Source organism: Pleuronectes platessa, chromosome 12 (assembly GCF_947347685.1).
Source record: "Pleuronectes platessa chromosome 12, fPlePla1.1, whole genome shotgun sequence".
Taxonomy (NCBI): domain Eukaryota; kingdom Metazoa; phylum Chordata; class Actinopteri; order Pleuronectiformes; family Pleuronectidae; genus Pleuronectes; species Pleuronectes platessa.
In genome coordinates, this window is record NC_070637.1 from 16,370,214 (window position 1) to 16,394,382 (window position 24,169).

Here is a 24,169-nt window from a genome sequence, read left to right on the forward strand (position 1 = left end):
TCATAACTGTCGTCTTTTTTTTTCTTTTTTTCCCAACTCTCTCAGCAGCTGTATGCTATGATGCTGTGGGTCCTTTCTTGAGGAGCTCTGGATTTAATTATAACACACGCTAGTCTGTTGTTGAATGAGACTGAGGCGACGTCTCTGAGGGTTTTAATCCTAATTTTATAAGTGCACCTGTTGAACGGTAATGTTGGGTAAATCTCAAATGAGCTGCAGGGATATAATTAATTGGATTTCGCTATTATTTACTGGTTTGAATTCCTGATGAGTGATACACTAACTGACCAGAGTCTGTCCTGAAATGGGATTTTCTTTTCATAGTAAGCCTGCAGGGACCTGCAGGGACTGATAATTATTATTGTTATTGATATGCTCTGAGGGTATTTTTTGTCATGTCTGAGCTCACAGACAGGTTAAGCTCATATTCTAACTTCCCATGAAAATATTTCCATATGAAATGTACAGAGGGTTAAGAGGTGTTCAACCAATATTGTTCTAAAGCTGGCTTTAGCCCTTGGAGTCATGTTCCCAGTACAAAGTCTACAGCCATCGCGCAGACCTCTGACTCCTTATAATGTTTGCCAGCAATACTAATCCATGGCCTTAAATAGGACTAGAGAGGGATTAACTTACAAGCTGTTTTGAGCTATTCATCTGGTTTGAACAGTGTGAGAACTTGGGAGGATCAAGGACCTGCAGCATCACATGACATGTCATCACCTTTTCAGGTAGTTCGTCATGAACTAATAAAGGTGTGAATAAATGAAAACTTTGACTTGTAAAACTTAATTTATAATCTTGGCTGAAAAGCAAGAATCACAACCCCTGCAAATGAACACATTACTTTATTTACTTGAACTTGGTTGAACAGAGTGGCTCAAAAATCAACGTGCAGAACCTGCAGAACATTGCAGAACTAGCAGAACATTGCAGAACCAGCAGAGGATTGAGGCTCAGCTCACTCGGAACAGGCGTCTAGGTGCTTCATCAGTTCTCTGTACTGACTGACAGGATACTCGACCTCGCAGCAGGGACACGCCAGGAAGCTTTCATTCAGCGAGTGTCTGCTAGTGGAGGATGTCACGTGGTCACTGCAGAACTGGGAGGGTGGGAAGTTTTGTATAATGATTGAAAATCAGATGCTGTTCATAGTGTCAAACATGCAGAAGATACATATCCCCCTAGATATTATGAGGAGTTTAGGCTATTTTGGATCATTCATTTGATTTTCTAGCCAACATCTTCAGGGCTGTTTTCAGTCAAAACTGAGCATTTAGCAGCTAAAGAGTCAGATATGGCCCTCAGGAGTTAGTGGAGATCCAAACAGAGCAGAAAGGGCAGTGAATATTGGGCTTACATGTCTGTGTGAACAGTTGTTTCCCACATTCCCCACAATAACTTTACGAGGTGAAATATCAGTGCTTTGTTTTCTGCCTAATTCTCCGGCCCAGAGTTTAAAAAAAAATATCAATAGCTGCAGCTTTGAGTTTCATCACTAATGCTAAATACATATGTAGTCAATAGATCTATTAATGCCAACCTCTGTCGTGTTTGTATCTTGGCGTACGGTCTTCTTCAGCAACTTCAGGACCTTGACCATTTGCTTCTTTAAATGTGAACAATCCTGTCTCGCATCCTCAAGGTCTTGTGTAGAAATCTGGATCTAAATGAATTAGTTAACAAAGATTAATAATGAAGTCACTTATGTGAGGAATAACTTTCCCTGGGAAGGAAAGCAAAGAGGTTGTCAAGTCTCCACAAAGTGTATATTAACTGTAACTGGGTTACAAATCTAAGACATTTCACACAAAGTGACTATGACTGTCATCAAGTACCTGACGCTCCAGATCTGCAATCTTCTCCTGGTCTGCACTGTGATTATTTAACACAATCTTCTGGAGGAGATTAACCTGAGAAAAGAGAGGTTTGTGTTTTATTTGGTGTCTTTCCTTGTTTGCATAATGAAGTTACGTCATTATTTCCTGCTGAGAAAAATGATTCAATAAATACGTACCTGCAGCTCAGAGTTAGTTGCCCGGCGCTTCTCCTCATACAGCGTGTCCTCAAGGTCTTTGTTCTTATCTGCCAGTTCTTCTAATTCATTCTCAGAGTGATGATCATCTTCTGGTGAACTTTTTACACTCAATTCTTTATTCTGCAGATGCTGCTTGAGCTCCTCCAACTCCATATCCCTTTCCTTGCACCTACACATCAACTATTCGGTCATGTGGCTGACTAAAATCCAAACATTCTCCAACTGAATGAGACCATGTATAGATACACATTAAGCAGACTTACCAGTTAGTGGTTGTTGTCAGGTTCTGTTGGGTGATGTCGATCTGCCCCCTGAGCACCTCCAGCTCATCTTTGGCTTTCTGTAGGAGTCTATCATAGTACTCCTGCATCTGGACTATTCGCTTCTTCTCTATAATGAGAGACAGTGAATAAAAATAGTTTAAAAAGAGCGGGAGACTACACAATTGTATACTCAATCAACCATGTTAGACATCGCTTAATACATGCACAATGAAGTATTAAAACACAGTTTTGAAAATGCAGTGCAGGGCTGCATATCCTGCCATGCAGCAGGCTACGCCAGTGTAATCTAGATATCTTAAAAAACTTGTTGTGACAGTCTGTTGCCCTTTGTTGCCCCAGTGTTGAGTTCCCACTGCCCACTGCCCCTCTGGCTCACCATCTGAATGGTCCTCATTGTGCTTCCTTGAGCAAGACAGATTGGCTTCGTTCAGCTGCTTCTCCTGCCATGACATTCTGTCCATAATGGCCCTCACATAGGCATCTCTGTGCTGGTCATAATCCAGCCACTGCTTGTTCCTCTCCAAGGCCTCCAGGGATTGAATAAAAAGAATGAGAAGCACAAAACGGAGACAGAAAGAAACAGAGCTGTGCCAGGGGGATGGCCCCATTGCACAAACATTCATCAAGACATTCACTCTGCACACAAGCTCCGGGCTTACTGACCAACAAATGGACGAAAAGTAGAAACTAAAAAGTTACACAAAATACAGATTTGGTGTTTATCGACAAATGCAAACAGAAGAGAGCCTGTCAAGCTGTGTAGAACCACCAAAGTGCTTACATCTCTGAGCTGATTCTGGAGCTCTGTTACTTTGGTGCTGGAGGCCTCTTCATCCAACTTGAAGTCCTAATAGAAATAAATAAAAAACAACACAACCTTACACATAGTGTATGCAGATAGATGAAAGTATATGTGATGGCATCTTGCCATATCACAACGAGGACCAAACACAGGAGTTAGAACTTCAACTTGTTGGGACCTCTGCCACCTCTAAATGCAAGAGAGACATTTATATACAAGTGCTGCCATCTAGTGGAACCGAGAAGGTAACTCCAGTGTCATTTAGACACAGGAGTTTTTTTTCCTATAATGACAAATAGAAATATCTATTTATTGTGTATTATTTAACACTTCAATGATTTAGGTCCCAAATATAATAAATTGTAGAATACACATTTATTTGAAAAATAAATATACACTATTCCATAACATCTTACATATTGTGACTTTTGTCTCATGCTTACATTCAGTCACTTAGGCAAAACATGAGCCTGACTGTACCTTCTTCCCTGCGACTTTGCTCTCAAGAAATTGACACTTAGTAGAAATGCCTGTTCTTGATTTTTTTTACTTTTCTGGCGGAACCAGAGACTCTCTCCGTACTCACCGAGTCTGTCAGGTTCTCTCCTCTCTCACTCAGCTCTGATGGCAAAGCTGTCTTCTTGTCATTGTCCGTCACCTGCTGAGAATTATCCCGCTTCACAGCGTCAAGATTCAGTAATCTCTGCAAATAGACACAGAGGTAAGAGTGCATCAAACCCTGAAACAATCACTGGAAACACCATTACAATGAGTTTACAGTACGAGCTGTTAACACTGACATGAGTCAACAAGTAGTTAGACTGAAAGTTTGAGCAAGTTTACCTTCACTAGCCTGTAATGATCCCAATGCTGGCGAGATAACTCGGCCAGGCTCTTCTTCAGATAGGCGTTCTCCTTCCTCAGGATGCTTACAACCATGTCAAACTCTGAGTTGCGCTTTTTCCTGACGAAACCTTTATACTTGGAGGCTGCCATCTCTGTCACCTCTAAACAAATGCTACGAGAGACGGACACAAACACAACACATCTGAGACGAACGCGAGGGCACACAATTTCAAGCAGATAAATGTGGAATTGGTAAATATATTTGCTTTTAGATTTTGAAATTAGCAAACCAACCACCTGTGTCAGAGAGGCTTCGATTCAAACTCTAACATGATTCCTGAGGTGTTGGCATTACAAGGTGTTGCAGAAACATTTGAAACAGCCAGTAATAATATATTATTCAACTAAAACGGGGCCATTGTTATTTTAAACAGCCATTAACGTCCACAGAGAAAGCAGCACCCTGTGTGCGTAGCTAGGCTAGCTAATGTTAGCCAGCTAACGTTAGCTAGCTAACGTTAGCTGGAGTAAAGACAGGTTTAAACAAGTATGTTAGCTCAGGCTAAGTTCTTGTTAAAATTAAATAGATGTTAAAATTCTAACCCATTCACAACTTACAAAAAATATAATGTATCACCAAGTTCAATAAAGTGAATGCTAAGCTAAACTGTGCTAACCCTTCTTCTGCGGCATTTACCTGTCAATGACAACGTTACCAGTTGGTTAGTGTTAATGCTGCGTTCCAGACAACTCGGATTTTTCATATATTAATTCAGATATTAGTTTGTTTTTCATTATTATTGTTATTATTGTTATTATTGTTATTATTATGCTTGATAATAAATCCCATAAAGGTCCTTGGACCAATGGTACTAAATCGTTTCAATGTAGATTTATGGAAAAGGATTTTTATACAGATTCATACGCAAAGTCAAAACAGGAACTGAAAGTCCATCACTACAATGAAAAGAACACAGAAGAAGGAAATTAACCGAGTAAACAAAAACCAGACAAAAGAGAAGAAATGATAGAAATAAAAGAATCATAAATTAATATCATATCTTCATCTTGAGCATTAATAGAATAATAATTAAAAAAATATATTATTATGAATCAGTCATTTATTAATTAGTTGTTTTACTTTTCTCTGGATATTTGAATGCTGGTGGACACGTGAAACAATCTGATCTGAGATGTTTCATGTTATTCTTGTTTTATTATTCTTCCACAACACCGGTGACATCAGTGTTGGCGTGAACATCAGCAGGCAGAGGAGGCGTAAATAATCCTGCCACTGGGAGGCGCTGCAGCACCAGAGGGACTGATCACCTGGCTGTTGGGTGAATCCACAAATTGATCTGCATATTGATCTCAAAGCTGTGACCAGGGACGGTTCCTGAAAAGATGATGAGATTCCTCTGCACGGGTCGGTTTTGACTCTTTACATGTCATCTGCAGCGGCACAGCCCGGCGGGGTGATGCATGCTTCCTGTGGCTGTGACTCATGAGAGGAGCTGCCCTCCTCTCCTCCTCGCATCTGTGCCTCAGTTCCTCCTGAGAGGAAACTCCCCGTGCCACAGCTGCAGCGAAACATGTTTTCTTTCTGCGAGTAAACTTGGACCCTACGTGAAAAATGCTGCGGGTCATTGTGGAGTCCGCCACTGGGATCCCCAAAAAGAGAATTGGAAACCCAGATCCAATAGCTGCAGTGACCTTCAGAGGTGAGAGATCAAATTTGACTTAAACCTTTTTTTATTTCCTCCTCTGTAAACTGCTGCGTGCTCTATCGATGCCAGACTGTTTCAGTTTCTGTCAAACTTTCCTATGTTTCTGTCATCCTCAAGGATCAGGACAGGACTTTTAAATATAGCAGCTTATGCTTCAGTGATTCCTATAAAGTCTGCATCCTTATAGGGTCAAAACAATACTTCTGGGCTGTGGCTTAATTTATCTATTTATAATAACTTTAGTATATTTGATTCCTTTTTGCAGATGTCCTCTCAATATGACTCATGCCAGTAAAATATATATTTCCTTTGTTGTTACAGGTGAAAAGAAGAAAACCAAAGCGATTGATAACGAGTTGAATCCTGTGTGGAATGAGGTAAGTGTTGATTTGAGTTAATGCTTCATAGGGAACGATTAATGATCAACAAGCTGTTATTAAAGTTGAAACTAGTTGAGACTAATCCTGTCCCTGTCGTTGTCCTGCAGGGGCTCGAATTCGATCTGAAAGGCTCCTCCCTGGATCCATCCTCATTCATCAGTGTGGTGGTGAAAGACTATGAAACAATCGGCAAAGATAAGTACGTGCATGACAAGCATCACTCAGACAAATGGTCACATTTGCATGTGTCATAATGTGACTATCAATGCACCACATATTCCTTGTATCCATGATTGTGAAGTGCTTTGCCTCAACTCCTACTGCTTTTGATGTGTCAGTGAGAACAATCAGTCTTGACATGATATGACATGTGTTCTGCTAAAAAGCCCCCCCCTCCCCCAACCAAACACTCCTGTTACACCAAGTAAAGCAGGTAATGACTGAAAGTGAAAAACACCACGTCAGAGTTTTAGCTTTTGAGAAGGTACCTGTGTGTTTAAAATCTGTGTCAGTGCCTGATTCTCAGCAGTTCTTCACTCTACAACTAATATTACTTTACTGTTTATACAGTGTGGTTTAAAATAGTTATTATGATCGTTTCCCATGGAGCAGAGCTCCGTCTTTTAACTTCACAGAGCTGCAGGACGCACTGCGACCATGTCAAGACTTGCAGTGTCAGTAAACACAGTGCCTTGTCTCCGTCATAACAGTGCTTCAGCTCGTGTGGGAGGAATGTTGCCTTAAAAGGAAAAGATAGCTTCTTTCTAACTTTCCCCTCTGTAGAATCCGGCTGCGACGATGATGCTGATGAGATTTATAACTCTGCTTAATTTTCTATTGGTTTTCATTATGTTCACTGCATTCTGTACATTATGAGTCAGAGTCACTCTGTTTTTCTCAGTGCATGCACAATGGTAATGACATATCCACCCTGTCACCAGTGAGTGATTGTTTATGATGATGTATTTTGAGGATGAGGGTGGAGTGCCGACCCCCTCGGCCACACACGCACACACAATACTTTTCCATGATCACTGTTTGCAACGCTACAGTGGGCTGAATGAGGGAGCTTGCTCTGGCTTGTCACTGGCACATCTGTAGTGACTGGCAGTGGTTCAGCCTCGAATGCTTTGCAAAAGTATTATGCTGACTGTGGGGGAAAAATGGGAAATGCAGGAAACACTTTGAGAGCAACACTGCAATATTGAAAATATTCCTCAAGGAATCTGACTCACAGACAAGCAGGGGTATCTAATCTGTGGAACCATCAAGATCAAGTCTGTCCCCAGCTCAGCAGCAGTGAATGCCAAGTTGATATTTTTGTTTTCTAAAATAAGCTTGTGTAAAGTGATTTGTATGTACTGTAGTAGAAAATATATCAGTTTACCAGATACATTATCCACTGGCTCTCTCGTTGCAGTCAAAATGTAATTTCCCTTTTCCTGCTCTGGAGCAGACCCAAATACATAAAACCAGAGTTCAACTGGAGTTTATTTTCTAGCTTCCTAGGAGAGTTTGTTATATATACAAAATCTTAATCTGTGTAAACCACTCTAGGCATGTGGCGTTTGCAGTGGCAGGGACAGTGAATACCGCATTTCGGCTGACCATCATTTTCAAGCACATGCCCAAAGTGAGTTGAAGGGAACCTCTGGCTTTCAGGCCCATATGTTTTTTTTTTCCTGCACTCAAGGAAAGTAAGATAAAATAGCAGACTAACATTCATGGTGGTCCCTTCTGGCTGTATGCCTGTCAGGACAGGGTTAATAAATGATACACCCACTGTTCTGTGTCATCATGGCATGACAAGCATCATGGCAAAGGTCTAGAAAAGAGAATAAGACGAGGAAGGTTGCACTTAAATGATTATTATTATGTTGATTATTTATTCTGTTGGCCTTATTTGTAGGGAGGTGGTTGCGGTGATGAAAAAGTAAAATCTAAAAAACTAAAACATGTTGTGTGAACCTTGAGTTACAAGGAAAAAGTTAATACTCTTAAGTGGAGGTTGGTTTTCCTACAACCAGCTTACGTGAGACTGCACTTGACAGAATTTTAACTGTTGTAGGCCTACTGGCATATAGTGTGGTCAGTGCTCTAATAGCTAGGAGGGTAAAACCTCCTTCAGAAAGAGAATTTGTGAAGACATGCTGAGTTGCTGCTGCAGAACTGCTAAACAAAGTAAGATTGTGGATTGTATGCAAACACTGTGTATTTTCCTAGAACAAAAGCGTGCTATGATATCTCAATATGCAGCTAGGTTTTCCAAACTCCTGAAGGGAAATTGGCGAGATTAAGAACATGAAAGTAAACAAAAGGAATGGAATGTATTTGTTAAGCCGCTTAATCCCAGATGATTTTCTATTGACCTGCAAAGCAACAGTTAGCTCCGAGCTCGGTTCACCAACCTTCCCCTGGTTGAAGTTTACTCACAAGGCACTTGGCCCTCGAAAGATGTTATAAAAATTGAAATGGCCCTTGATAGCTCATATGTTTTGAGGATAAGAGAGAATAAGAGAGTACCAGAGCATATCAGGAGTATGACTCGGCCTGTACTCATGTTACTTACTTTAGACAAGCTTTTAGCCCGCCTCCTTTCTTCTGTAGTTTCCTACTTTCAACTGGGCAGAGATCGCCCATCACATGCCTGTGGTAAATGATAATTGTTTCCATCTTCCGTTTTTTCCCCTTGTGCTCTAGTTCCCCCCTGTGTAACCAGCAGGGCCTTGTCATGCAGCAAAGTCTCGGCCCCGTCCAATGATGCCATTTTTGCTCACATTATAAATGTAGATTCTTAGTAAAACATTTTTTAACATATGAATCATAGCCTCCATTTGTGTTTGCAATTAATCTAATACTTTAAATCATGGCATTCATATTTGTCTTCTTCCCTATTGTTGCAATCCATCACAGTTATTAATCACCGTTGCTACACGACATCTGTTTGGTAGACAAAGAAACAATGTAGGTGTCGTTGCTTAGTTCGTCATAATATGTGAAGAAGTGAAATTAGGAAGTAGAAACTGTCAAATATCCAGAGCGGCCAGAGATCACAGCATCTAATTCCCTCATGTTAGAATTGCACAAGTTTGCCCCCCTTGTGATTCTGTTATAACCACCCATCCATGTGATTGTTTCTCACCAGCTGTGATTATTCATTTGCTTATGTGCGTACGATCAACTGAGCAAAGGAATGTTTCTGTCTTTTTTTCAGACTCATCGGCTCGGCAAAAATCTCTCTGAGAGACTTGGCCAGTGGTCAAGTGAAGTCCCTCCCATCCAAGAACGTGCCGCTGATCAATGAGAAGCAACAGGCTACTGGGGTGAAACAACTTTATCCTAAACGTTGCAATTTTATACCAAGAGGCCGCTCCTGCTCTGGCAGCAGATAATGCCTGGTATCTGTGTAGGTCTGCAGGAAGTGGCTGACTTTGCTGAATCCTGCAACATGACATTATTTATCAGACATATACAGCAGAGAAGCAAATACTAACTGAGAAAATGTTCTTTTTATTCCCAGGCAACTATTGATTTGCTCATTAGGTATGATCCACCTATCAGCGCCACACCAAACATGAATGAGCAGCCAGATGGAGACGTGACTCAGAATGTGGATGATGGTAAGTAGACAGTTAACTACTTAAAAGAGATGATAAGGTTTTATTTTTGTACACAGTGTTCAAGTCACAATTATAAACAAACAAAAGCACAAATTCAGGACAAATATAAATAATACAATACATAATATATTATATATTTATAATAAATATAATATATAATATAAACACAGTTTAATAAAGTAAAAGTAGCAGTAAATGGATTACAGCAAATGAAGGCCATGATATCTCGAGTCTGTCTTTAGGGAACTTTTTTCAAATTTGTACCAGTTGTCACTTGGGCTCAAACAATCGCAGGGCGGAAAGTCTTAAATCAAAAACAAATTTCATATGGAACCCTGGTTATCATCACACTGACCCACATGCATCACACGGATAAAAAGTTGAAATTTTGCTTGTGCTTATCATCAACAAGAATGTCCCCAATTGAGAGGGAGCATGTTGTCTATTTGTGTTGGATCCACACCAAGCTGAGAAAGCAGTATGTCAATTATTTTGAACGTTATTTCAAATGAGTTAATTGTGACAGGCCAAAGTGACGAGGGTGAGGAGGGGGAAGCTGGCATGGAGGGAGGAGGTCAGGGGGGAAGTCCGGGAGCTCCCACTCAGCCAAACCAGCCTGGAAGACCCAACAACAAACCAGTTCGTATGAACCGTAAGAAGCACAGAGCTCTGGCCAACAAGCCTCAGGACTTCCAGGTATTGTTTAAGTTTTGATTACTCTGTTCCTTGGTAATCACAAATGCCAGTGTAGAGGGAATTTAGAACTGTTAACCACATGAATGACAGCCGGCTGCATCAGTGTAGATTCACATTGAAGGCTGAACATCATATTTATGTTCCCATCACAGGCCCAGACACTTCTTTGAGCAGCCTCTTGTCTATAGTGAATCTAGTGTTTGTCAACAGAAATGGGGCCTTTTCATAAAAAAGACCCAGATAAACGGTTGCTATGACTGTTCAGCCCCCTTACCGATTCTTGCAATGTCCAGATCCGCGTTCGGGTTATCAAGGGTCGACAGCTGCCCGGAAACAACATCAAGCCGGTGGTCAAGGTGAACACTTGCGGACAAACGCACAGGACTCGAATAAGAAGAGGAAATAACCCGTTCTTCGATGAGGTAACAATCCGTGCATCGTTTCCCTTTCTGCATATAAATATATCAATGATTACTTCCTGTACTTGTGCCTTTTATCTTGCTTGTCTGTTCCCTCCAGTCTTTGCGACCTTATCTCCGCCAGCTTCAATAACCTTCTGAGGTATTTCTGCCCTTAACCTTCTCCTCCATATTCACTTCTTTTCAATTTTTGTCTTGCCTCACCCTCAGCTTTTTCCAAAAGAATAAGCATCTCAGATTAATGACTTGTAAAATGTTGTCACAGTCATGATAATAACACGTGTCAGACATCAAACTGTACTGTTCATGCAGTGAAAGGAGAAATAATTAAGTTATTGCTTTTTTTGTCTCACAGATGTTTTTCTACAATGTTAACATGCTCCCATCAGAGCTGTTTGACGAGAGCATCAGTATTCGGGTGTGTAGATCAAGTCTTTATAATGCAATGGTTTTTTTACACAACTAAATGTGTGCTTTTAAACTTCTGCATCTGCTAAAGCTGTACGCCTGCCTTTCATTGACAGGTTTATGACTCCTTCTCCCTCCGAGCTGACAGTGTAATGGGAGAGTTCAAGGTATTCTGGTTCGAGTGTTTCAGAAATCATGATCTATGTTGTGTTTATCTCAGCATTTCGATCTGTAGGGATTTATCTAGTCCGTAATATAACAGAGTTGTGACAGATTTCCCTTTTTTCAAATAATTTTTCTTCTTTTTTACCCAGTTGGACGTTGGCTATATTTATGATGAACCAGGTCAGTGTTACCAAGTCTGTAAAAAAGTTTATACAAATTATATATAAATATTTGAACATGCTTAATATTATACTTTGTCCAGCTCATGCCATAATGAGGAAATGGCTTCTCCTGAGTGATCCTGATGACCCCAGCTCAGGGGCCAGAGGTTACCTGGAAGTCAGCATCATTGTCGTTGGCACTGGGGATGAGCCACCTGTACGAGTTACCTTCTTATTCACCATCACATTCCTTTCAATTAACTACAGAAAGATTTCAGTCTTTAAAAAGATAATTTAATAATATCTTATCCTCTCCTCTCCTCTCCTCCCTTCCTCCAGTCTGAGAGGAAAGAGATAAGTGAGGAGCAGGACGACATCGAGAGCAATCTTCTGTTGCCAGCTGGTGTCACAATGCGATCGGCTACTCTGCGCCTTAAAGTCTACCGCGCAGAGGATATGCCGCAGAGTAAGTGACCTATAATGTCATAAAGTTTCCCACACCCTGCTGGGTAATGTGCTCAGATCCCCTCAGAGAATTCCTACTGATGAATGACTTAATGTTGCAGTGGATGACGCCTTTGCTCAGACTGTAAAACAAGCCTTTGGAGGCAATGGAGACCGGAAAAACTTAGTCGACCCATATTTGGAAGTCAGCTTTGCTGGGAAGAAGGTACTTCATCTGTAAAAGTAAAACACAATGTTTCTGTAATGTTCTTGCTCTGTGAATATTTTTAATTGGGATCTTTCGTCTGGTTTTAGTTGTGCACCAAAATCATTGAGAAAAATGCGAATCCAGAGTGGAATCAACTCATCAATCTCCAAGTCAAGGTGCTGAAGATGCACGAACAGAGGAGTCAAATGAAGTTGCTTCAAATAATAAAAAACTTTTTAACTTCAGCACTAATTAACACACAATTCTGCCCTTGTAGTTCCCGTCCATGTGTGAGCGCATCAAGCTGACTATGTATGACTGGTAAGACAGGACATTTCATTCATACACAGCTTCACAAGGAACAGTAATATCACAACCAGTATTTAACATGGCCGTTTACAATTTGCAGGGATCGTCTAACCAGGAATGACGCCATAGGGACATCATTTTTGAATCTCAGCCAAATGTCTTCTTCCGGTGGAGAGATTGACGGTAATCACGGCATTTGTATGCTGATCAGTGCTCTAGATATTGCAGACTGACAGGCACAGCAATAATAGATGTAACCTCATGACAAGCCACATGGTAGATACTTGGATTTTAGCCTTGAAACTGTCCAGGTCGATTTTTGAAAAGCATCTGTGTGTCACAGCGAGCACCGCAGAATCAGAAGTTGGTTTCCTCCCGGCTTTTGGTCCATGCTATGTCAACCTGTACGGAAGCCCTAGAGAGTTCACCGGCCTGCCCGACCCATATGAGGAACTCAACCTTGGCAAGGTAACACCCCCCACCCCCCATCAGCTCAGTGCTAAGGGTTTACAACTGAAAAGAGACAAAAGATATTTCACCTTTATCTTGAATATGTAAACGTAACGATTTTACATGGATGTGTTGCAGGGCGAAGGGGTCGCCTACAGGGGGAGGGTCCTCGTTGAGCTGTCCACTCAGCTGGATGGAAAGATCGACAAAGCTGTTGAAGACATCCCCTCTGATGATATCCTGGTGGTTCAGGTAAACACTACACACCTGTTTTAGTCAATATTCTCAGTGTCCATCTTTAGGGTTTCCTAAAGAACATATTGATCGGATTCTAGCACAAGAGGTGTTTGGAAACTGAGTGAAAGGGGCAAAACAAAAATATTCCTCACTTAACCTTTTGCACTGCCACATCTTCTTTTAATAACTTGCAGAAATACCAGCGCAGGAGGAAGTACTCTCTGTGTGCCGTGTTCCACGGAGCATCCATGCTCCAAGAGCCGGGGGAACCAATTCAGTTCGAGGTCAGTATCGGTAACTACGGTAACAAGCTGGACTCCACCTGCAAGCCCCTGGCCTCCACCACCCGGTTCAGCTTTGCTGTGTTTGATGGTACGAAAAGAAGTCAGAAAGGATTCTTGAAACATGTTATCAGCCCATTACCCTGTTTTAAGGCTCTAACAACATGACACAAACAATTAGATTGTTCAAGTGTTGTCTAATGGTGCAAATTTAAGAAGGGTTAGGGTACATTTCATAGGACCGTGAAGGTCATTTAAATGCACTATATGTAATTTCAACCATGTTAATGGTATTTTTACCAAAATATAACAAACAATTATCAGTGTAGTATATAAGAAAACATCAACTATAGTAGTGAACATTGGGCAATTCTGTAGTTCCAACTGTCCCTCACAAAATAACCCTCCCCTTTTGTCTGTGGTAAAATCTACAACTTGTATTTAAAATGATTGTGTGTAATTTATTTTGTGTACCTCAGGTAATCAGTACTATTACCTTCCCTGGGCTGACACCAAGCCGGTAGTGATTCTCACGTCATACTGGGAAGACATCAGCCACCGTCTGGACTCTGTCAATGTTCTCCTCTCTGTCGCTGAGAAACTGGTGAGAACTAGTCACAGTCACATGTTGGCAGAGTGTTTGCCTCAATAGTGCACATCTACACAGAAAGTATGACTCAATAATCTTTTATCTGTTGTGATTTATTTTAGGAGTCCCACCTCACCTCTTTAAAAACTGCCATCTTAGCCAAGGTGTCAGATTCACGTCTGGGAGAGATTTGGCTAAAACTCATAAACCACATGATTGAGGATCTTAACGGGTGAGACAGACGTGAATGATCATACACTACAATACGGCGTAACTTATCACTAGGCAACTGTAACGTGCATTACCAAGTGGCTGATTTAATTCTTTTGTTAAACTTGTCTCTGACAGTTTGAATCTTCCGGTGATGGAGGGCCAACCCAACGTGACTGCACTGGACCTCCAAATTAAAAACCTGCGTGATGCTGCTGTTGACAATATCACACAAATGGTCACTCGCATGAGAGAAGAGGCCTCAGACGTGAAGGCTACTGTCAGTGACATTGAAGACTGGTTGGACAGAATCAAGGAGCTGGCAGAAGAGGTTAGAGTCTTCCACTACAAGCATAAATATTTTAAGTAGCTCAAAAAGATATGGGGGAAAGTTTAATGATATAAGTGAAATGTCTTGTGTCTCCATTAGCCTCAGAGCAGCATGCCAGATGTGATCATCTGGATGTTGAGAAAAGAGAAGCGTGTGGCCTTTGCCCGGGTGCCAGCCAACCAGATCCTCTACTCAAACTTTAGTGAACAAGCCTGTGGCAAACACTGCGGAAAAACCCAGACCATCTTCATGCAGGTACAACACCTCACCAATAAACCTTACTGCAATTATAAAAACATTCTTCATACATTGGGATTCATTAACTCAACAAACGGTATGGAAGTTTGTCAAAAAATACATTAATTATTATACTATTGTCAATAAATAACAGAAGCAAGAAGGACGCAGAATGAAATAAAAAAATTATTTATTTATTTTCATCCATTCATCGATAAATGTCAAACACATCTAAATGCATCTGATTCCTCAGTACCCCATGGACAAAAACAAAGGTGTGAAGATCCCTGTTCAGCTGCGGGTCAACATGTGGCTCGGTCTCTCTGCCCATGAGAAGAAGTTCAACAGCTTTTCAGAGGGGAGCTTCAGTGTGTATGCTGAAATGGTATAGTTTTTATACACCGATTGTTTAACATGTGTGGTTTCCCTTTACTGTTCTTTTTTGTAAAACATTGTTCCTAAACACAGATGTTGTCTCCCTGCAGTATGAGAACCAGGCTCAGGTGTTTGGGAAGTGGGGAACCACCGGACTGGTCGGGCGCCATAAATTCTCAGATGTGACCGGAAAAGTGAAACTCAAACAAGAACGCTTCATGCCACCGCGAGGATGGGAATGGGAGGAGGACTGGTTCGTTGACCCTGAGCGATGGTAAGCTTAATTAGATCACTTCATCACGTACAAGCACGCACATACATAGACACACACACGGAAACCTGCATCATTCATGGCTTGTACAGTTTCAAGTACAAACATGCTCTTGTCACTGTGCACTTTATCAGATTCCTGTTCACAGTCCAGATGCACATCAAAAACACAATTAAAGGAAATGAAAAGGAATTTCAGCCGATGTTTTGGTTCCAGGCTCCTTCCCTCTCTCCCCCAGTGCCTCCTCCTTCTGGAGTGCTTACATTCTCCCACAGAGGCTTGTGTAAATAATTTTAGCTCTCTCTGATCCCACCCTTCCTGAGCTGTTAATCATGGTCCTGCTTTTTTCTATAGCCTGTTAACAGAAGCAGATGCGGGCCACAAAGAGTTCACAGATGAGGTCTTTCAGAATGAGACACGTTTCCCTGGTGGGGAGTGGAAGCCGGCAGGGGAGCCCTACACAGACGTGGTACGACAAACACACAGTTCAGCTTTGAGACACTATGTGAAAAATGGGGGTGAAGATAACAGGACACAAGCCTGTCGAGTCATGCTTGTGTCCAATGATGTCAGATGCTTTTGTTCTGTTATATACTAAGGACAGGAATATGGCCCAATGTCTGTCTGGTTCTGGTGTGTAGATTTCATCAGGGCTACTTATGATAGCATAACTTTGGGGGATTTTGTCTGAATAAAACCCCAATCAAGCTAAAGCTGCTATACTCAATATGCAATTATTATAGGTGCTGTAGAAGGGGTCCTGTGTCAGCCTTATCAACAGCTTCCCCTTGGATATTTGGAATGATGTAGCATCCACCAGCACAGTGTTACGGTCCAAAGCTTCACCCTCATTCAAGACAGAGTAGGCAGTTGTTTTCATTTAAAAAAAAAACTCTGATAAACCCACTGCAGATTACTCACTTAGCTCCAAACAGGAAAATGACAAAGTTAGAGACTAGTTTATTAAAACAGTGAAGAATTTACAGTGCAAAAAACAAACATTTCACTCGGAAGTTGGTGATCGAGACCAAGAAACTAAGCTAAAAGGAAAGTAAGGTGGAAGAAAATCTAGTAATGCTGATTTAAAGTTTGTAATTAATAATAATAGTATGAAAAGTGAAATCTTTGTGCTTGGGAAGCTGTAATAGACTTGTACCATTGAGAATATTTCCTTCGATAACTCAGACAAGCAAATAGCAGTCATGGTTGAAATAAACAAATTTAGAGTTTATTAACCGAACCCGGAGTAGTTTGAGCTAATAACTGTTATGCTACAAATACACAGATATACTTGACGTAAATGAGTCTCTGTTGTGCAGAATGGAGAAAAGGTTCAGAGCCCAGCAGAGTTTGACTGTCCTCCTGGGTGGACCTGGGAGGATGAGTGGAGCTTTGACAGCAACAAAGCTGTGGATGAGAAAGGTAACACGAACACATAGACTGAGATCAGAAGCTTCATTTCTGAAGTACTGTGAGCCTCACAAGGTCTGTGTGTTTGTCTGTGTGTCCTGATGTCAGGTTGGGAATACGGACTTACCATTCCTCCTGATGATAAACCCAAATCCTGGGTTGCAGCAGAGAAGATGTACCACGTCCATCGCAGGAAGAGACTCATAAGACCCAGGAAGAAGACGTCTGATAAAGTAGTTGTTGTCGAGGTGAGGAAGTGGTAGATGAGAAAAAGAGTGGATTTGAGAGATCTGATGAGTGTAGCTTCTCAGTCTTTCCTCTTGCTTGTCTCCTGCATAGCGACGAGAATCGGTTGAAGGTTGGGAATACTCTTCCCTGATTGGATGGAAGTTTCACAGGAAGGAGCGCTCCACCGACACGTTCCGCCGCCGCTGCTGGAGGAGAAAGATGGTCCCATCCGATTGCATCGGGGCCTCCGCCATCTTCGGACTGGAAGGGGCATTAGTGAGTTTGGCTTTACCACACTAAGTAATGTTGCTGAATATGCATAGCATTCTTGAATGTCGTCCAATTCCAAAGCAGTTGACACAACACATTACTTACAGGAATAGCATGTGAGTCATATCCTGTCATCACTCTTCTGCATCTCTCTGTTCCTGTCTTTTTGCATTATTTAAGCATTTTTATTTCGCTTAGATAGATTCTCTGAATGTTTCCTTTCAGCTGCTCACCCTGCATTTTGTCAACAGGGGGTTGATGTTGATGAGAAGGCCAGTAAAATGGATGCAGCCAAACGATTTGGTGCCAACACCCCCACTGTTTCCTGCCACTTTAGCCGTAAGTAGATGCGTCAGATAAAGTGCATTCCTGGTGACTAAAGACCTTGTGTTTCTTCAAACTTCCCCGACTGACCCTAATGCAAGATAACAATGAGTCAGAAAGTCAGTAAATCCTGGATAATGTGTGTCTTATCAGCGGTGTCTTGGTTATCCTGTGAGATTAACTTGTTTTTAGCTGTGACACAGTTTGTCAGCTGATCAAAACAATCATCTTCCTCCAGGGTCTTACATTTACCAACTGAGGGTGTACGTGTATCAGGCGAGGAATCTCTGTGCCATGGACAAAGACAGCTTCTCAGGTACAAACAAAGCCGTCCGTTTATTAAATTAAGTCTACTCATGATGCGCCATTTACCAAAGTAAATATTTAATTAAAAAGTCGTTTCAGTCCAACACTTCCCTCGTCTTCTCCAGATCCCTACGCTCATGTTTCATTCCTGCATGTGAGTAAGACCACAGAAGTCATCAAAGCCACTCTGAACCCCACATGGGATCAGACTCTCATCTTTGAGGACATTGAAATCTACGGAGACCCACAGACAATCGCTCGCAACCCTCCGGATGTGGTCTTGGAGCTTTATGACAGTGATCAAGTTGTATGTTGAGTTTGCTAAACTTGTGATCAACTCACAGAATCATACAGAGTTCTGAGCAGACTTTGCTAATTCCTTGTGTGCTGCTGCACTTTTTAAACTAGGGTAAGGATGAGCCTTTGGGTTGCTGTACGTGCCCCCCAGTGGTGAAACTGAATCCCAGTGTGGCCGTCACCCCGAAGCTACTGTGGTTCCCAGTCTCCAAAAAGGGTCGCGGTGCAGGGGAAGTGCTGCTCGCTGCTGAGCTCCTACTGAAGGACAAGGTACAGCAGACACATACAAATAAACATATTGTAACTCAGCTTCATGAATCTAAATGCAGGAGGGGGTGCTGGTCTTTGCCCTACAGGCTAATCAGGGAGAGCTGCCCTTGGTCCCTCCTCGACGAGGGGAGAAGCTCTACATGGTTCCTCAGGGAATCCGGCCTGTGGTACAGCTCACTGCGATAGAGGTAAAGAATCAAGTCATCCAGCTCCTTTATTGCTTCAAACACAATTGCATGATCAGACAAGACCAGCCCAACCCTAAGATTTCTCACATTTCTCTCTGTGTGTCTCATCTGAGAAATGATCTGCCTGCAGTATTTTTCAACTGTGTTTATTTGCTTCTTTGACACCAGGTCTTGACTTGGGGTTTGAGGAACATGAAGACCTACCAGTTGGCCACGGTCACCTCTCCCAGCTTGATTGTGGAATGCGGTGGAGAGATTGTTCAAACTGCCGTCATCAGGAACTTCAAAAAGAACCCGAACTTCCCTGGATCTGTGCTGCTGCTCAAAGTGGTACTAACCACACGACTCTGTGGAGTCAAAGTAGAACGTGTCCTCTTCCAAATATCCAGGCATCTGTAAACATGTAAACACACGTGGATTATCTTGTTCTTTACCCAGCTCCTTCCCAAAGATGAGATGTACACCCCTCCCATTGTGCTGAAGGTAATTGATCACCGACCCTTTGGAAGGAAGCCTGTTGTGGGTCAGTGCACCATCAACTGCCTGGACGAGTTCCGCTGTGACCCATATCAGATTAACAATGAAGTCTGCATGTCTGCTCGAGGTACCTACACACATGCATGGACTGTTACACAAGTCCACACACTAAATGTGTGGACTTGGCTAAATACAGATAATATTTATTTGAGGATTTTCCATGAACTCTGCAGTGGCAATGATCACTGCTGCCCAGGGAGATGTGGTCATAGACATTGAAGGGAGACCAATCATGACAGCTGAGGTAAAGGAACCTGTTGACACTAAACTCATTTGCCAAATTTACATCTATTGTTATTTATTAATAAGAAATGTTTTTGCTTCACTCTTTGCAGCTCAAAGCAGAAAAGGTAAGAATCTCTTCTTCCACAAATAGTGATCGATATCAGCTGTAAAAATACTGAGTTCATCACGATTCATGTGCAGGAGGAGGAGGCAGTGGACTGGTGGAGTAAGTTCTTCGCCTCTGTTGGAGAGAAGCAAAAGTGCGGGCCCTACTTGAAAAAAAAATACGACACATTGCAGGTGAGAATGTGTCCTCGCATGTTGTGAAAACACAAGAACTGATTTAATCAAAGCTTCATTTTGTGCTGTAACATCCAAAACAAAATTATTACTCTCATGCTGAGGAGTCAAGCATCAGGAAGATACAGAGTGACTTCTTTGGAAAACCAAAAGTGGGAGTTCTGTGAAATCTACAATTTAAAATATGGTTAGACTGAGTCAATTATAGCAAATCATTATTTTGTTTTAGATGCCAAACATTATGTTTAAGTCCAATATATCTCAATTGTAACTTGATATCTGTAACATGTCAGTATCACTCTGATGTGTGTGATTATCAGGTTTACAAATGTGAACTGGAGGAGGTGGAAGAGTTCCAGGGACTCACTGATTTCTGCAGCACTTTCAAACTTCAGCGAGGAAAGACTGAAGACGAGGAAGAAGATCCCTCTGTGGTGGGAGAGTTCAAGGTAACAAAGCATCATTGTCACTGAGCCTGTTCTTATACCTGAACTTTTGTAATGTGAAAAGTCACAGCTTTTACTGCTGCATAGCTTTTGTCTGCCCCCTAGTGGAGAATGTAAATGTTTTGCAAGAATGGTAGCTGTTACTAAATATGAACAGCAGGGAGCAGCAATGTCAACCAAATATAATGTTATCTGTTAAATAAAATGATCTGGTACTTTTTGGACAACTGATCATGTTCCTTTATTTTCCTTTTATTGCATTCATCAGATGGTGGTTAAAGTCACATAGAAAAGAAAAGTGCAGAGTTTCAAGTATTATCTACAATCTTTGGAGGGAATATTAATGTTAGATTGTAATGGCTCAAGTCTGGAGCTATTGAGCCATTCAAAATTAAGAGGTGTTATATTAATAACTGGATTGTCCTTGTTGCTGGTGAACAGGGATCATTCAAGATTTACCCACTGTCAGATGATCCAGGGGCGCCAACCCCAAACAGGCAGTTCAGAGAGCTTCCTGAGAGCGGACCTCAGGAGTGCGTAGTCAGAATATATGTGGTCCGCTGTATTGACCTGCAGCCAAAGGATACAAACGGCATGGTGAGTTTTGTATGTAGATATATCTGGTCAACCATGTAGGAATGGATTTAGTGACAAATCCCTTCCATCATTTATGTCTCAACCGCTGTATTCCCTTGACTTTTTTAAAGTGAAAAACATGCTTGGAATTACTGGAGTTAATATATTTTTCATTCTCATTTCAGTGTGACCCATACATTAAGATTGCACTGGGGAGTAAAACATTGGAGGACAGAGATAACTACATACCAAACACCCTTAATCCAGAGTTTGGGAGGTAAGACAGTGAAATGACCTGCTCAAATAACCTCCGACGTTCAAATGATGATGACTAATTCAAAATTGTTAATAACATAAATAAAAAACATAAACATTATACGTCTTACATTTTTGTGCAGGATGTTTGAGTTGTCCTGCTTCCTGCCTCATGACAAGGACCTGAAGATCGCTGTGTATGACTTCGACCTCCTGAGCAGAGATGAAAAAGTGGGTGAGACGGTCATCGATCTGGAGAACCGACTCCTGTCTTGTTTCAGGTCCTGCTGTGGCCTGCCACAGACGTACTGTGTGTGAGTATCTTTCTGCATGGATACAGATACCAAATCCTCTGTACGATGACACATCCTACAGACCTTGACGTCTTCTCTCATACATTATAGTTTCTGTGTGGTTCATATGAAGACAAGGCTCTGCCGGTGCCCTTTCTTGCAGATCAGGGATCAATCAGTGGAGAGACCAGCTGAAGCCGTCTCAGATCCTCATGAACACGGCCAAACTGCGGGGTGTTCCTCCTCCACGCATAGAGGGAGATGGCAGCTCACTGACTTTCTCAGGAAAAGAACACTACCTGCAAGATTTTGGTTGGTACTGTTTGTCACTGTGTTTTTATTTAAAGGATGATTACATCTGTGTTCTCATTGGTTGTGTCATTGTTTTTAGTTTGTGTTGTAGAGTTACGAGGATGCTACTTTGTTCTTAGTTTGTCTGTTGTTTGTTATTGATCATAAGTTATCATATGAATGTCTGTCACACCCTCTGCAGAGGCAAACACTGTGATCCACCAGCACATGGGCCCAGCCAGAGAGAGACTGGCCCTGCACGTCCTCAGAAACCAGGGCTTGGTACCAGAACACGTGGAGACGAGAACCCTGTTCAGCTCCCACCAGCCCAACCTGTCCCAGGTTTAAACAACAGCAATAACATATGATAACACACTATTAAAGGATACAATACAATTAAGATGTGTGAAGTATTTGTGCTTTAGTTTTCTTCAAAAGTCACATCATTCTTCTCCGCTGCAGGGACAAATTCAAATGTGGGTTGACGTTTTCCCCAAGAACCTCGGTTTGCCGGGGCCTCCGTGTGAAATCACTCCACGCAAACCAATGAAGTAAGAAAGTCTTTACCTAATCAAATATTTTGACTTGATGCATTGAACGATGAAGTATAATAGTATATTTGAAACAGGTACTCCTTGCGGGCCATCGTTTGGAACACAACTGACGTTATTCTGGATGAAACAAGCATCACTGGAGAAAACATGAGCGACATCTATGTGAAGGGGTAGAACACTCTTCCCATCTGTTACCTTTAGCATTCTGAGCATGTTTGTATTAGATGGTTTTTTCTGCCTATTGGACTGAGCTAATCTGAGTATACAATTACCACGTTTTTTCTTAGATGGATGCCAGGGATGGAGGAGGACAAGCAGAAGACGGATGTCCACTACAGATCCTTGGACGGTGACGGAAACTTCAACTGGAGGTTCAGCTTTGGGTTTGACTATCTGCCTGCAGAGCAGCTGTGTGTCGTCTCCAGGAAAGTGAGTGTGAGCCCGAAACAGGAACAAGGCGTATAGGGGTTGTTTTTCATCTTCGTAACATTTGTTGTGTGATGGTATAATTTCTAGTAATGATATAAAGTAAAGTGTCTGTTTTTTTTCAGGAGCACTTCTGGAATCTGGACAAAAGTGAATTTAGGATTCCTCCTAAACTAATTGTCCAGATATGGGACAATGACAAATTCTCCCTGGACGACTACTTAGGTGAAAAACATTTGCTGTTATTTACCTCATTTTACGACATGACCAGACAAAGTAATGGGGTTTAATTCGATGTGTGCGCCATAATGATATACACAATCATTTTCTGTACTCTTTGTCACAGGTTCAATTGAACTGGACCTAGTCAATCTGATCCCCCCGGCTAAGACCCCCGAAAAGTGCAGCCTGAAGATGTTGCCAGGGATGTCAGCCATCTCAAAAAAACCTCCACCCAATTCACTCTTTTCTCAGAAGTCTGTACGAGGCTGGTGGCCATGCTTTATGGAGCAGGACGGGAAACAAGTGCTGAGTGTATGTTAATGTCCGCAGGGTTTCGTCCTTCTTTAGGTTTTTTTTCCTGTTCAGTTTAAATATGGGTTTCAAATTTTCACAGGGGAAAGTAGAGATGACCTTGGAAATCGTGGAGGAGAAGGAGATGGAGGAGAGACCAGCTGGGAAAGGCAGAGATGAGCCCAACATGAATCCCAAATTGGAGGAGCCTAAGTAAGAAATGTAGCTTTTTTTCAAACAAGATTGTGGATTGTTATATATTTATTTACATAATGTGAATGTCGCTCTTCATCAGCCGCCCCGACACGTCATTCTTCTGGTTCACAAACCCCTGCAAGACCATGAGGTTCATAGTCTGGCGCAGATTCCGATGGATTTTCATCGGAGGGATTCTTCTTCTGCTCGTGATCTTGTTCCTCGGGATCCTGCTCTACTCTCTACCTGTGAGATCACTCACTCTGCCGATAATTTCCTTTGTCTAAACCATTCAATGTTCAGATAGTGTTTTTAATGCAGTAACTTTGGAATCCTTCTTTCCACAGAATTACATCTCAATGAAGATTGTGAAGCCTTTTTCCTGAGGAGCTTCCCAAAGGAGCTTCCCTTCTTCCTGCTGAAAATTCTTCAGTATTATTCATCATCACTGTCCCTAAAAAATATGCAATAAGTTTTGTCATAGCAGGCTGATATTCATCATGTTCTCTCATAATCAGATATGACAGTTTTTTGTACTCTCACTATTGCACTGTATCTCATTTCATAATACTCTCTCTAATGGTCAATTTTAGAAAAAAAAAATCAAGAATGTCAAGAATCCTTTTCTTAGTTTTGTATAAAGAAATTGTTGATATGTTGTTGTATTTTGCGTGTGTCATTTTGTAAGGGTGATCTCATGCTACAGTTTAGTAACATGTGTGAAGATGTGTGACAATAAAAAACAAACAATCAATCTTATCACCAACATTAATTGAG

The 24,169-nt window shown here is 41.7% G+C and overlaps 2 protein-coding genes across 3 annotated transcripts; one reads left to right on the forward strand and one right to left on the reverse strand.

Moving 5' to 3' along the window:
• Nucleotides 1–942: 942 nt before the first annotated feature.
• LOC128453677 (centrosomal protein of 55 kDa) lies at nt 943–8,714 on the reverse strand. 2 transcript variants are annotated; one of them, XM_053436706.1, is made up of 10 exons: nt 8,647–8,714; nt 3,968–4,142; nt 3,711–3,827; nt 3,104–3,169; nt 2,699–2,849; nt 2,302–2,428; nt 2,018–2,207; nt 1,839–1,913; nt 1,544–1,666; nt 943–1,102 (listed from the first exon to the last, which is right to left on the reverse strand). In XM_053436706.1, exons 2-10 carry the CDS (start codon nt 4,118–4,120, stop codon nt 962–964), a joined length of 1,143 nt encoding a protein of 380 aa, XP_053292681.1. In that variant the 5' UTR covers nt 4,121–4,142; nt 8,647–8,714; the 3' UTR covers nt 943–961. The 2 variants fall into 2 exon arrangements, with proteins under 2 accessions (XP_053292681.1, XP_053292682.1); XM_053436707.1 differs by lacking the exon at nt 8,647–8,714 and adding an exon at nt 4,668–4,805.
• On the forward strand, nt 5,354–24,146 carry myofl (myoferlin like). Its single transcript, XM_053436703.1, has 53 exons — nt 5,354–5,691; nt 6,019–6,074; nt 6,185–6,276; nt 9,292–9,400; nt 9,598–9,697; nt 10,224–10,393; nt 10,687–10,815; nt 11,168–11,230; nt 11,337–11,387; nt 11,535–11,565; nt 11,648–11,763; nt 11,886–12,012; nt 12,113–12,216; nt 12,306–12,374; nt 12,476–12,519; nt 12,608–12,690; nt 12,851–12,975; nt 13,096–13,209; nt 13,389–13,566; nt 13,955–14,079; nt 14,187–14,296; nt 14,413–14,605; nt 14,705–14,860; nt 15,096–15,227; nt 15,328–15,491; nt 15,843–15,957; nt 16,808–16,910; nt 17,007–17,146; nt 17,238–17,402; nt 17,648–17,735; nt 17,959–18,036; nt 18,152–18,333; nt 18,435–18,593; nt 18,680–18,781; nt 18,950–19,111; nt 19,220–19,385; nt 19,492–19,562; nt 19,654–19,668; nt 19,745–19,843; nt 20,164–20,292; nt 20,731–20,886; nt 21,051–21,142; nt 21,264–21,434; nt 21,577–21,725; nt 21,907–22,046; nt 22,167–22,255; nt 22,333–22,428; nt 22,546–22,687; nt 22,810–22,909; nt 23,031–23,218; nt 23,301–23,410; nt 23,493–23,640; nt 23,740–24,146. The coding sequence occupies exons 1-53, from the start codon at nt 5,604–5,606 to the stop codon at nt 23,776–23,778; spliced, it is 6,123 nt and encodes a 2,040-aa protein (XP_053292678.1). The 5' UTR covers nt 5,354–5,603; the 3' UTR covers nt 23,779–24,146.
• Nucleotides 24,147–24,169: the final 23 nt, after the last annotated feature.